This window comes from Squalius cephalus, assembly GCF_949319135.1.
Source record: "Squalius cephalus genome assembly, chromosome: 17".
Taxonomy (NCBI): domain Eukaryota; kingdom Metazoa; phylum Chordata; class Actinopteri; order Cypriniformes; family Leuciscidae; genus Squalius; species Squalius cephalus.
In genome coordinates this window covers 4089836-4104771 of record NC_137138.1, presented here as the reverse complement: position 1 = coordinate 4104771, position 14936 = coordinate 4089836, and the positions used below count along the sequence as shown (strand labels likewise).

The following is a 14936-nucleotide window of genomic DNA, read 5'->3' as shown; positions in this document are numbered from 1 at the left end:
TACACGAGACACTAAACCCGCTAGATTTAAATAGCCAGTAGACAACAGCCAACGCTGTAGAACCTGTTTTTAAAGTATTTGCTTGAAAAAAGAAGTAAAAAACAGACGCTACTCTCGTTGGTTGCCGAGGAGCGTATCCGATCCAGCGAGAGCTGGATAGGGCAACATGGAACGAAAAATTTGTGTTTACGATAATGTCATGGCAGTAGAGACGGCAACTATAACGATCAGTCCCACCCACTTTGAAGCGGTACTAACTGCAGTGGAAAAGCAACCGAGCTAAAGCGAACTGAACCGTGCCGTACCGAGTCGAGTCGTACCACGCAGTGGAAAAGCGAAGCGAGCCGAACCATACCAGCCGTACCATGCAGTGGAAAAGCGCCATTCATTACTTGCGTAACCTCGGTTCCCTATAAGGGAACGAGTACTGCGTACTGTGCTTCGCTTCAGTCGATTTAAACCTGTCATATGGTGAGTTTTCTCTGAATTTATACTCTTCAGCCACGCCTATTTTCATGCCTATTTTGCTGCACTCGAGGCTGGCAAGGTGCCAGGTGCTCCGATTGGACCGCTCGCCATAGGTTCGTGCAGTTGCTGCAGCACAGCCAATCAGCTCGCTAGCATTCGAACTATGATGCTCTAGCTGTGCAGCTGCAACGCGTTTTAAAATAAAGGCTTCAATAATTCTCGAGAAAGGAGTTTCCCATATCGTTTGCAACGCAGTACTCGTTCCCTTATCTCTAAGGGAACCGAGGTTACGCAAGTAACCAATTACGTTTATTTATACCCGAGTAATTTTCCAATTGTTTGTCATAAATAAAAATAAACATTTTGGGGAGACACAACAAGTGAAAAGAAATTTTAAATCAGTATTTTAAATGCTATGAAGTATGAGAGATTCTTATGAAACTGTTTTTAAGTTATTACTCCCATTTTTTTTTTTTTCATTACATGTTGCCACAAGAACATTCAAGTTGTATAGAATGGGACTACACATTTAGGGCAATTCTACACATTGCATAATGTCAAATAAACTGACATAAACTAAATTCACAAAGGAATCTCATATTTCTGGTTCTCCGGAGTATATGACAATACATCTAGAACTAGATACTAGTAGACTCCGTAGTAAACTAGATTTGTGCTACATTAAAACTTAATTTTTGATTTCTTCGTTTCTCATTTTCCTTCTTTGATTGAATTTGGGGAATTTATTATTTAATATGTTGATTTTTAGACCCGATGGAAGTGAATAAAGACAAATGGCATCATTTCACTAATGAAGATGGAGAACTGACGTATACAAATGAAGACAAATATCTGTTTGAAAAACCTCATCATTTCAAAAGTGAAGATGGAAATGCAGTCGTTTCACAGACGGAAGAGAATTTCACACAAAAACAAGCTGAAAATTTTGGAGACAAAGAATTTTTCACCTGTTCTGAGTGTGGACTGTTTTACGTGCACAAATCAGACCTTAATAAACACATGAAATCTCACACTGGAGAAAATCTGTTCATGTGCTGTCAGTGTGGAAAGAGTTACACACGTAAATCAACCCTTAACAGACACACGAGAGAACACACTGGAGAAAAACCATTCACCTGCTCTCAGTGTGGAAAGAGTTTCAGCCGCAAAGGGGATGTTAAAGTGCACATGAGGATTCACACTGGAGAAAAACTGTTCAAATGCTGTCAGTGTGGAAAGAGTTTCACACGTAAATCAACCCTTAACAGACACACGAGAAAACACACTGGAGAAAAACCATTCACCTGCTCTCAGTGTGGAAAGAGTTTCACTCATAAAAGAAGCCTTAATGTGCACATGAGAATTCACACTGGAGAGAGGCCGTATATATGCTCTCAGTGTGGAAATAGTTTCACATCCCAAAGCGTTCTCACCACTCATCTGCGCCGTCACTCTGGAGTGAGATCATTCAGCTGTGATCAGTGTGATAAAACATTTGTTTGGGCATCAAGCTTAAAAACGCACCTTAAAACTCATGCTGGTGTGAAGACTCACTTTTGTTCTTTTTGTGGAAAGGGTTTTTCACGACTGCTGAATTTAAAACATCATGAGAGTGTTCATACTGGTGTGAAACCTCATTGTTGCTCTGACTGTGGGAAGACCTTCACTACATCCGACAATTTAAAAACACACCAGAGAATTCATACTGGAGAGAAGCCGCACCAGTGCTCTTCATGTGGGAAGAGTTTCACCCAATTATCTACTCTACAGAAACATGAGAGAAACCGTTGCCCGACATTTTCTAATTAGCAAATGTTCATGTTCAGATTCATCACTTACAAGTAAATAATTTGACATTTATGTTAATCAAAAGCTGGATAATTTGCTACAATTTGTAGTGAAGTTTGATTGTTTGACAAGGGGAACCTTTGGGGAAGGTCAAAATAATAGTTAGAATATATGAGGGATTTGGGTAAAACTGGCAACAATAGTCCATTAAATCATAATATATATTTCAAATAACTTGTTTTATATGTATAGACATGATGTGTTAAGATATTAAAGACTTTTTTGCATTGAAAAAGATTTGAATGAAATTGCAGACAAACAGCAAATGCTTAACAGCTTTAATAGTCATATTATTTCATTAGGGTCTACATTCAAAATAAATAATTTACTAACTTAAATTCGTAATTTCTTTTGAACATGTCCTGTTCTGATGTCTCTAAAAGTGTCACTCCTGTTAGCTGGAGTGCCGATAGCCATCACAGGGCACTCCTGTTTCCTTGATCATATCATGAACTATATTTCCCATAACACATATCCTGCACTCATTATGCTTGATTACTTCCAACTGTGCATCGTTATCCTGTAAAGCTCTGCCGATAGAGGATATGCACATGACTTCACCGTCGACCGGAGTGACTGCTGTTAAGCCCACTGAGTGATAAAATCATATCCTATATTGTATTATTAATTGTACAAGTCTTCAATTTAAAATCATACCCTATATATATTGTATTGAAAACTCATAAATTAAATATTTACCATCTTTTATTCTGCATAATTGTATGTTTTTAAATAAACACTAACAAAAACTTTACAAGTTTTAGGGCTGGACAATATATTTAAGATTGACATAAGTGATTAGGAAACGATTCCTGGCTGCATGTCAATATCCATGGATCACTGGATCTTTGAGTTGTAAAGAACACTATTGAGTCCAATTTTAGTTTAAACTGATAATCGCTTGTGTTTTCGCGTTTTCCTCTATTAAATTTAGTCATGTAGCAGCACTTTTGCCACTCAGTCCTGTGCATACCCTCTATGTAAGCCCTGTGTTTTCACTGACTCTTTGCAAAGTCTTGTTAGTGTCACACTGCATTTCTGAGAGCCCTCCCTCTGGTTATCCGTGTTTTGGTTTTCATTTTCTTCCTGCTTTCTCGGATTTCCTCATTTGACTGTTTTTCTGCTCTGTTGTCTCTTTGTATTATCTGTCCTGTATTTTTGACCTGTTGCCTGTTTTATGGATTATGATTCAGAATTTCTGTAATAAACGACTGCAGTTTGGATCCTCAACCAGTTTCAGAGTATTTTGTGACAAAAAGATCTAGATGTGAATAAATCGCTGAGTCCAGACCATATTGCTTCTCTTCTCTGTTTAATCTCTCCTTCAACCCAAAAATGAAAATTCTTCTCGTATTCTTTAAAGGGATACTTCACCTCTGGAAAGATGAATGTGTATTTAAAATTGGTCATTTATGTATAAGAAATGTGAAATTATTTTTGAATTTGGAGCTTTCTAGACTTGAGAAAAGCCAGAAAATGTATTTTTGCCTTATGTGGATGAAAGACAACAACTCCCAGAATGCACTTGCTTCGCTGCCCTAGGAGGCCACTCCCAAGCCACGCCTACCGGTTAGAGAGCGCAGTTTAAAACAACAAGGCTAGGCTACTAGTGAGTGTCCATGAGAGTCTACCCGGGATTTCAAGATCGCCCAAAATGTCCGAGATTCGGCTTTTGCGTTCTACAGTCGCCATTCATTTTATGTTTACTGTGGCGAGCAGGACGAGGCTGAGGGGCGCGGGAGAACGGCGCGAGGCCGGTGGCGTGATTACTGAGACGCACCGGTCTCGTATCACGGAGGAGCGGGAATTTTCTTAGCAATGTTAAAACGCACATCAACCAATCACTTGTTTAGCGTTCATGTAAACACTACATTCAGATTCACCAATCGGAATGAATTCAGTTAGACTGAAACAAAAGGTGTGCATGTAAACAATGAATGGCGACTGCAGAAAGCAAAAGCCGAATCCCGGTCATTTTGGACGATCTCAACGGCCGGACATGTCCGGGAAAAAGAGGATGGTAACCCCTACTACTCAGCTTTCTCCACAGAACAAGAGCCTGCTAGCTTAGCTTCCAAAGAAAGACGGCTGACACTGTGTACATTCTGTGAGTGAGATCCCACCCTCTATAGCAGGGATGGGCAACTTCGGTCCTGGAGGGCCACTGTCCTACAGAGTTTAGCTTCAACCCTAATCAAACACACCTGAACAAGCTAATCAAGGTCCTCAGGATTACTAGAAAATCACAGGCAGGTGATTTTTTTCAGGGTTGGAGCTAAACTCTGTAGGACAGTGGCCCTCCAGGACCGAAGTTGCCCATCCCTGCTCTATAGAATTAAGATGGCGTCGCGGACGGGCAGCAAGGCAGGTGCTGCAGGTGTCTGCACAGCTAAAGTCAAATACAAGTACAAGACTTACTTTAATAAGAAGGTTTTTTGTTACAAAACTAGCCCCATACCTGGTGCCAGATTAAGGAAATGTATTGGCGACGTGGCGTACAGGGGCTGTTTGTTCACTTACGCATTTGCTCTCTTGTTGATCTCGTTGCATTGCTGCTGGTCTTGCCAAACTGACGGTGCCCGGCGGCAAGTTGGTTGTCTTACGTTCACTCAATGGAGTCATCAAGCAGTATATTCTAAAATACTGAACAACGGAGAGGCCAATATACCAACTCCTGCTCGGGCGAGTTCAACATTGAGATCTTACCATCCATACCACAGGCTGATCGGCTACATGATGATTACGCTTCTACTGCCAGGTGATGTCCATTCTAATCCGGGACCAGTTTGCAACATCGAAGGAAAGTCGCTGTTGTCGGATATACCTGAGTTTGCAAACGTTGCTGAATTACATCAAGAAAGCAACAATCTACCTGTAAGTTCAAATGCATCCCTGCAAAAACGCAATATTTAAAGGTCCCGTTCTTTGTTATCCCATGTTTCAAACTTTAGTTAGTGTGTAATGTTGTTGTTAGAGTATAAATAATATCTGTAAAATTATAAAGCTCAAAATTCAATGCCAAGCGAGATATTTTATCAGAAGTCGCCTACAGCGACCGGCCGGTTTGGACTACACCCCTCTACTTCCTTCTTTAATGACGTCACTAGAACAGTTTTTTGACTAACCTCCGCCCACAGGAATACACAAAAAAGGGGGCGTGGTCTTGTTGCTCTCCCACGGAGAAGAGGAAGAGTTGCGTTTGTAGAGTGTGTTTGTCGCCATGTCGAGGCTCAAATTGATAAGGTAATATTAAGACATGTTTACAATAACACTGAGCGCATGCATCTCCACGTTATGGTAAGAGGCGTGACCTTTCCGGGCAACGTGCGCTAAGCTGCTGTCGAATCACAACACAGGAACCGTGTTGTGCAAACTGTTTTACTTAATCTAAGTAAAACAGTTTGCATGTATTTTACAGCGAGGATTAATAATTCAGTTAATCCTGATATTTTAATTAACGGTGAAGTCATTACATCTGTGACACATGATGCATGTTAAATAAATAGGCATCATAATTGACACAAATTTGACCTTCAAAAAACAAGTTAGTAAGGTCATCAAGACTGTTAAGTTTAATCTAAACAATTTTAAGAGTATCAGACATAATTTGTCACTGTCTGCTGCAAAACTTTTTGTACACACGATGATTTTTCCCCATTTGTCTTACTGTATAACAACCTGGTCACAGGCAGGAGTGACTACGCTCAAGCCTATGTATTCACTTTACAAACAAATTTTAAAAGTAATAGACAAAAAACCTAAGGATTATCATCATTGTAATATCCTGAAAAAATATAATCTTCTCAATTTTGATAATTTCTTATTTTATTCGGACGCATGTCTAATATTTAAAGTTATTCATGTGGCAATGCCAGTAGAACTAGAGCATCAACTAGGGGTGATTTGGTACCGCATTTTAGAAAGACAACCTTTGGTCAATCCGCCTTCTCTGTTAAAGTAGTGGGGAAGTGGAACTCAATACCCACAAACATTAGAAACTCAGGAAGTTTTGCAGTATTTAAAGCCAGCCTCAAAATTTGGCTAAAATCAGCACAAGAGTGTCACCACTAATGATTGCATTGTATTTTCTGTATTTTATATTTGGTGTATACATCAAACCGTTTTTATCAATTTTGAATTGGATATGTATTTTTGTAAATTTATGTAGTGTATTTGTTGTTTAGTGGTTGTTTTGAGTCTTTTGTTTTTGTTTTGTCTACCTGTCCAGGGACAACAGATGCAAATTAGTTGTTAGCTAACTCTGGTGCAATTGTTTAAATTGTGCGCTGTCCCTGTCAAATAAACAGTAAAAAATAAATAAATAAATATGGTCGGGTTGAGAACATGTAGGACAGCCCCTACTACTGGCTGTAGCCTCTGGCCAAAATTTAGCCTCTGGCCAAAAAATGCTCAGTAGACGTAAAATGACGATTTTTGCGTCATCGGAGGATTTTTTCCAGACAAAAAATACATAAATCTCTCATCTCAGGGGGATGTGAGGATGGAAAGCACGGTAATTCGAAAATACTACAGGTTTTCTACTAATACAAAGCTTAATACTAAATCCTGAAGTATCCCTTTAACTCCAGGCATATCAATAATAGGGAGGCATCTAAACTTCAGGCTCAGGTCAGTTTAGTTCTGGTTCTCAACAGCCCTATAAGCTTGTTTTAAAATCATCAGCATCAGAATTTTCTTACTCATTGGTGGTTATTTTAAGTTTAAATATAGTCATAACCAAAAATTATCTTATGGTAAATCAACTGTCCTCAATAAATGTTATTTCTAAAATAATATTTTAATGTTTTATTATAATATATATTATCCCAAATCAAACGCATGTGGCAAGATAAATAGTGTTTGTTCCCTTTCAAGAGGTCTCTTGTATTTCGTAAGCAGCTTACGCTATGGGAAAACTCCTTTTCTCGAGAATATTGAAGCCAAATTTTTAAAACGCAGTGCAGATCCCCAGCAGACACATAGCAGAGCGTCTAGCGTGGTCATTGGCTTTGCTGCGGCAACTGCATGAACCTATGGCGAGGTGGCTCAGACGCGCAAACCAATCAGGCCGCTTCGCGCCCTGGCGCGTCAGAGCCTGCCAGAATGGGCGTGGCTTATAGCTATATAGGCCCCCATTTCTGCCATAGAATCAGATTTAATCTCCTTCAGCGAACTCTCCACTTCGCTGAACTCTGGATTGAGAAAACTTCTTCGCCGCTGCCGAAAAGCCTTCAGCGGAACAAGCCATCTGCTAAGCGGTTCTGAGGACGCCGGCTTCCTGGTTTCAACTGGAGGCCGCCTTCAGCCCGCTGTTCTGCTGTGCCATCCGGCGCGCTGTATCCTTTTAAAGGTAGTGTGTTCGCTGCTGCAACGCAACTTTCTAAAAGAGCAATTTCAGGCGTTGTTTCAAATGCCTCTGGTCACCTGCGCTTCGTGCGGAGGCCCTCTCTTCGGCGGAGACCGTCAAATCCTTTGTGCTCTCTGGGCCGTTACCACATGGGAGCTGCACTCTCTAAGGGCGGCTGCCCGGAGTGCGATGAGATGGCGCTCTCCACCCTCAACTGGCCAGCTTCGCCGACGACGACCCAGCGCCTCCCGCTCTCCCCTTTTCTCAAGCTTCGCAAGAAAAAGCGTTGCGCACAAAGGATGCCAGAGCGGACGAATCCTAGATCTCAGACACCTGATCAAAGCGCTTATGACGCACCGGTTCAGGATGCTGACAACCAAACAAATCAGTTAAGTGAGTAGGCAATTTGTAAGCGCTTCCTGCCTTGAATACGGGCCCAACGACTCCAGAGTCATCCTTAAGCCAAGGCTCGGGTATGTTCCTAAAGTGCTCTCTGTTCAGAGTGCAGGTCATTTCGCTATCAGCCCTTCCCTCGCCAGAGAATGAAAGAGATGCGAATCTACTCTGCCCTGTCAGGCCTGCTGGCTTATGAGTCTAACTGCGCGTTCACACCAAACGCGAATAGCGCGTCAAATTCGCATCTACCGCGTGTAGTTGGACGCTTGAACATTTTGAATCCATTCGCGTGTCCAGAGCGAATTTGACGCGTGTTAAAGTCAAAAGTTTGAAGCGAAATTGACGCACGTCTGAGGCGAAATCCGCTTCTTGTGAGCAGGGCAAGTGCTAGGCTGTTGTCTGTTTGTGTTGTAAATGGCTGATGTTGATCGAGCATTCCTCGAGAGAGTTACCGCTCTGTATTTGCTTTGGAAAGCAGAACAGCGGCATAGGGGTCATCGTTGCCGTACTTGGGTCCACCGAGACCCTCCGGAGGCGTACCCAGTTTGGCGAGTTTCACTATTTGCTCCAGGAGCTGCGCCTGGATGACGGCCGCTATCAGCGCTGCTTCCGCCTGTCCCGCGCCCAGTTTGAGGACCTGTTGTCCCGCATCGGAGTGAGGATCACCCTCGCCCACATAATCTGTAATTTATTTTTGTATTGATGCTAAATGGAGCCAGCCTCCAAAAGTAATTAACCTGTCCTGTGATTTTTTTTTTTCTTTCTCACACAACACTGTCCAGACACGAACTATGTTCTTATACAATAAAATATATTGGTTGTCTTTACATTATAATAATAATGTTTCATATAATCTGGATTTTGATATGGAATAAATAGCATTCAATACAAAATGAATGTCTCATATATTGAAATCAAGTTTTTATGTGATAAAAGATTTACTTTGTTTTTACTTCACCACGTGACAGCAGCAAGCAGGCTCCTGATTGGTTAACGCGGCGCGAACTGACGGCAAAGTTCAGATTTTTCAACTCGGGCGTCAGACGCGAATATGCGTCAAACGCGTGAATGCACAAAATGCACGCTTCCGCCGCACTAAACGCCTCATTCGCACCGCAGGACCTCCAGACGCGCGTAAACGCGTCTTTGCATTGACTTAAAGGACAAGTTCGGTATTTTACACTTAAAGCCCTGTTTACAGATCGTTTCTGATGAAATAGAACGGTTGAGATAAAAATGTGGACACATGCTGCTGTCCCGAGAATTTTAGGTTTATTTCGCTTCTCCCCCCCACCTACAGAATGGCAGCCTATGGGCACTGGAACAATCCTTCCTAAAACGCATTAAACTTTCGATTACAAAGACGTGAAACTCACCGAGTGGTCAGGGGTGTTCACTGATATGCTCACACAAAAATCGCTGCAAAAGATGCTTTCCAACAGGTTTTATCGTAGTTTTTGTCCAACTCCATTGACTTGAATTGAATGTGCTGTGTGAGGTACGGTATTACTCCGCCGCTTCTTCTTCTGCTGCTTCTGGGTATTCAGTGAAATGCCAGTGGTTTGCTTGCAATTGGCAAAGGTGCTTTATCGCCACCAACTGGGCTGGAGTGTCTATTATTCAAGCTCTCAACGGAAGAATCTATGGGTGTGAGACGTTTGGAAAAATAGATCCACAGTTTTACAATTAAATGGTAAAACACCTGTTGGAAAGCATATTTTGCAGTGATTTTTGTGTGAGCATATCAGTGAACACCCCTGACCACTCGGTGAGTTTCACGTCTTTGTAAACGAAAGTTTAATACGTTTTAGGAAGGATTGTTCCAGTGCCCATAGGCTGCCATTGTGTAGGTGGGGGGGAAAGCGAAATGAACCTAAAATTCTCGGGACAGCAGCATGTGTCCACATTTTAATCTTAACCGTTCTATTTCATCAGAAACGATCTGTAAACAGGGCTTTAAGTGTAAAATACCGAACTTGTCCTTTAACATTGAAATCACTCGCACCAGACGCTCTATTCGCGTTTGGTGTGAACGCACCTTTAGGGCCTTTATTGTCCCATAGGCATCAGGGCTCCTTCCACGAGAGGCATGGCCTCGTCATAGGCATGGTCGAGTGGAATACCCATTGAAGATACCTGTGCAGCGGCCGGCTGGGCCTCGCCGTCCACATTTATGAGGTTTTATAACCTGGAAGTTCCTGCTTTACAAGCTAAGGTTCTTTCAATACAATAAGTGTAAAGCCAATTCACCAAAACTATAAGGCCCGATGTGTATCTGGTCCTGGTTGAACTCGAACCATGGTTCTTTATATATTATAAATGAGCAACAAAGGAACCTTTTTAAGACCCATTCCTTGGTTCTCTATATGAGGCTCGTCACTGGTCTGGCCTCTATTAGGACTCATAACTTTACTCTTCTATGGGCCCCGGGCGCTCCGCCCTAGACTATAGTATGGGGCGAAGTTTTAAGCACACACAGCATTTTGAAAGGGGTTCCCATAGCGAAAGCTACTTGCGCAATATGAGAGACCTCTCGAAAGGGAACGACTTGGTTGCTAATGTAACCTCAGTTTCCTGAGAAGAGGGAACGAGTATTGCATAACCCTTCGTGCTATCGTGCTTAGATCAGGGGATTAGATGATGTGCAAAGCGGCCTGATTGGTTCGCGCACTTGAGCAAGCTCGCCATAGGTTTGTGCAGTTGCCGCAGCACAGCCAATGACCGCGCTAGACAGCTGCACTGCGTTTTAAAAATTTGGCTTCCAAGATCCTCGAGAAAAGGAGTTTCCCCATAGCGTAAGCTACTTACACAATACTCGTTCCCTCTTCTCAGGGAACCGAGGTTACGTTAGTAATTTGAGTCGTTTCATATCAGCCAAGATAACACATAATAAATATCTTACTTAATCTATGAAGGTTAGATAGTTTAATATGGTTTCCGCCAGTAGAGGCGCTCGAGCAACCGAAGCAATGACACGCATACGAGTCTAGAAGAAGAAGAGAAGTGAGCGAGGGAAGGGAACACAAACAACATCATTGACTGTTTTTAATCTGCTGTTTTTCAGACTGAGTATATTCATTTTTAGCCTGGGTTTCCCCATACTGCCTTGAGCAGCGCAATTTTATTCACGCTGCAAGGTAGTCTGGATACCATGGACTAATTTTTCCCCTGAAATAGGGAACCAATCACAGAACGGGGAGGGAGCAGGAAGACGATGACGAAGTATATGCGACACACCGAAGCAGTTTGTTTATCTATGGATCCAACATGACAGACGTAAAAATATATGCATATTTTTAGGAACACATCTACAAAAATATGCCTGTATTTCAAGTTGATAAAATAATTTAAAATCCACATCAGTTTATTTGTGCCGACGCGCCACGCCCTCCCAGGATCCATAACGTTACCAAGGCTACTTCCACTTTTAAAAATGCATCACAACCGCGCGCCCGCGTTCTGTTTGCAGTCGTCAAGATGGATGCTGAGGAGTTGAAGAAAAGAATAGCTAGTGGAGATTGTAAAGTTGTCGACAATACGTCATCAAAAATCAAGTCCAGTGTGTGAGTTATCTGAAGAAAATATTGTGAAAGGCTTTGCTGCAAACATGTTCGTGTTGGATAGCCGCAAATGTGGAACTTCATCCCTGAGGAAGCACGCAGATAACTGGTAACAAAGCAGCTCTATCGAACGGTATTTTTCATATTTAACACTGTTAAGTAACGTTATGTGTGGTGTGCAGGGTGTGTTTGAACCCAAAATTGTCAGATGTAGGCTAGACGAAATTGTGTGGCATATAGTGTTGTAGCCGCGTCTGTTCGATTTGTGTGGTAACGTTAGCCATGTTCTTCATGTATCGGCCTTTTGACAGCTTCGGCTGAAGTTGTCCTTAATGGTCGTGTAATAACTTCTGTATGACCTGGCAATAAAAATGTTTGTAAGTGTGTCTATAATGTGATAGTCTAAACTGATTTTATTTCGGGTGCGAGTCGGGTGTCGGTTCTATTTTAAGCGGGTCGGTGCAGATTTTTATTAGTGCTGCTGTTGGAAAACGGGTCGGGTGCGGATTTACAAAATCGGACCCGTGCAGGACTCTCTGGTGTACACATAAATCTCTGACCCATCGTCTTCTTCTTCGTTGAATATCTGTCGCTCTACATACGTCATCTGGTATAATTTGAAATGATTGGCTATGAGCTGCGTACAGGCGCATTTGATAGACATTCGTAGCGCCCAATAAACGGCTCTGGGCATTCGTAAACCACGCCTCAAATACGAGAAAATGTACATGTGGTTTCCAGACCACGTCTCAAAGAGAAAGTGGTCTGACGTTAGCCAGGCTAATTCATTTTATCATTTATTAGGAGAAATCTAAATACAAATGACTAAATGAGTCAGTTCATTAAAGGGATACTTCCGGATTTAGCATTAAGCTTTGTATTAGTAGAAAACCTGTAGTATTTTCGAATTACTGTGCTTTCCACCCTCATATCCCCCTGAGACCAGAGATTTATGTATTTTTTTGTCTGGAAAAAATCCTTTTGTTTTCTGCACAGTAAAAAGTCCATCCATCTTCCTCCGCTTTTCCGGGGCCGGGTCGCGGGGGCAGCAGTCTAAGCAGAGATGCCCAGACTTCCCTCTCCCCGGACACTTCCTCCAGCTCTTCCGGGGGGACACCGAGGCGTTCCCAGGCCAGCCGGGAGACATAGTCTCAGTAAAAAGTCACACTTGAAAAATCCTCTCCCTCTCACTTCTGTCATTAGAACCAGCGTGACTTTTTACTGTGCCGAGTCGAAGTGCTATTCCGCCATACATTATAGTTATCCTTTTTACCCGCTTAGAAAAGCGCCACGTTTTATTTTTTGTCACCATACTTGGTCGTGTAACTGTATTTAAATAGGGAAAACGTGGAGGTGTTTGGTCGTTTCTAACTTCATCTCTGTCTGGTCCCTAATGAATGAACTGGGCTAAGCTAAGTGCTATAAAAGTGTCGCCGCGCGCCAGAGCGATTGAGTGCACGCACTGAAACGAGAGAGGTATGTATCAACTCGTCTTAGTTAAGGGAATAACAAAAAACGGTGAAGTATCCCTTTAAATACACATTCATCTTTCCAGAGGTGAAGTATCCCTTTAAGTGAATCACTCAGAAATTAATCGACTGATGTTGTTCATTACTAGCCTGGGTTTCCCCATACTGCCTTGAGCAGCGCGATTTTATTCACGCTGCAAGGTAGTCTGGACACCATGGACTAATTTTTCCCCTGAAATAGGGAACCAATCACAGAACGGGGAGGGAGCAGGAAGACGATGACGAAGTATATGCGACACACCGAAGCAGTTTGTTTATCTATGGATCCAACATGACAGACGTAAAAATATATGCATATTTTTAGGAACACATCTACAAAAATATGCCTGTATTTCAAGTTGATAAAATAATTTAAAATCCACATCAGTTTATTTGTGCCGACGCGCCACGCCCTCCCAGGATCTATAACGTTACCAAGGCTACTTCCACTTTTAAAAATGCATCACAACCGCGCGCGCGCGTTCTGCTTGCAGTCGTCAAGATGGATGCTGAGGAGTTGAAGAAAAGAATAGCTAGTGGAGATTGTAAAGTTGTCGACAATACGTCATCAAAAATCAAGTCTAGTGTGTGGGAGAAATTTGGAGTTATCTGAAGAAAATATTGTGAAAGGCTTTGCTGCAAACATTTTCGTGTTGGATAGCCGCAAATGTGGAACTTCATCCCTGAGGAAGCACGCAGATAACTGGTAACAAAGCAGCTCTATCGAACGGTATTTTTCATATTTAACACTGTTAAGTATGTGTGGTGTGCAGGGTGTGTTTGAACCCAAAATTGTCAGATGTAGGCTAGACGAAATTGTGTGGCATATAGTGGTGTAGCCGCGTCTGTTCGATTTGTGTGGTAACGTTTGCCATGTTCTTCATGTATCGGCCTTTTGACAGCTTCGGCTATAATGGTCGTGTAATAACTTCTGTATGACCTGGCAATAAAAATGTTTGTAAGTGTGTCTATAATGTGATAGTCTAAACTGATTTTATTTCGGGTGCGGGTCGGGTGTCGGTTCTATTTTAAGCGGGTCGGTGCAGATTTTTATTAGTGCTGCTGTTGGAAAACGGGTCGGGTGCGGATTTACAAAATCGGACCCGTGCAGGACTCTCTGGTGTAAGTTACACATAAATCTCTGACCCATCGTCGTCTTCTTTGAATATCTGTCGCTCTACATACGTCATCTGGTATAATTTGAAATGATTGGCTATGAGCTGCGTACAGGCGCATTTGATAGACATTCGTAGCGCCCAATAAACGGCTCTGGGCATTCGTAAACCACGCCTCAAATACGAGAAAATGTACATGTGGTTTCCAGACCACGTCTCAAAGAGAAAGTGGTCTGACGTTAGCCAGGCTAGTTCATTACGCTCGTGAAACGTGAATTCGCTACTGACTGGTTTTTCACATTACAATTTGTGAAGATTATGATTTGTGTGTTTATTTTATTTGATGAGAAAATGAAACGTTAAACATTTTTAATGCATGCAAATCATATGTAATGTAAGCAGGGTTCTAATGACAAATAAGCTCCCCTCTGTTAAACCACAACCCCCCACCGTCCCCCATTAGATTAACCAGCTATTATGTAAGCCTAATCATGCTATTGGAATATTAAAATTCTATGCATATGATAATTAACGAACTATAAATAACAGGAATTGTCCAATCAGAACTCAATATTGTAATGGTTCAAGCGCATCACTTGACGTTCTTTTAAAAGAAGAGGACAGACGTTATGATATTTCTTTGATTAGTGTTTAAGGACATTCCCCTTACATAACATTAAAACCAATAATGAAC

General features: G+C 42.0%; 3 protein-coding genes across 4 annotated transcripts in view; 2 read left to right on the top strand and 1 right to left on the bottom strand.

Annotated features, from left to right (window-relative positions):
* LOC307144887 (uncharacterized protein) overlaps positions 1-14936 on the top strand; it is a 264729-nt gene that overhangs the window by 33343 nt on the left and 216450 nt on the right. The gene's annotated exons all lie outside the window — the stretch shown is intronic.
* Positions 1-14936, bottom strand: part of LOC307144900 (uncharacterized protein) — a 102204-nt gene that overhangs the window by 71958 nt on the left and 15310 nt on the right. The window lies entirely within an intron of this gene.
* On the top strand, positions 1241-3637 carry LOC307144909 (uncharacterized protein). The gene has a single exon (XM_079847638.1). The coding sequence runs from the start codon at positions 1243-1245 to the stop codon at positions 2275-2277; it is 1035 nt and encodes a 344-aa protein (XP_079703764.1). The 5' UTR covers positions 1241-1242; the 3' UTR covers positions 2278-3637.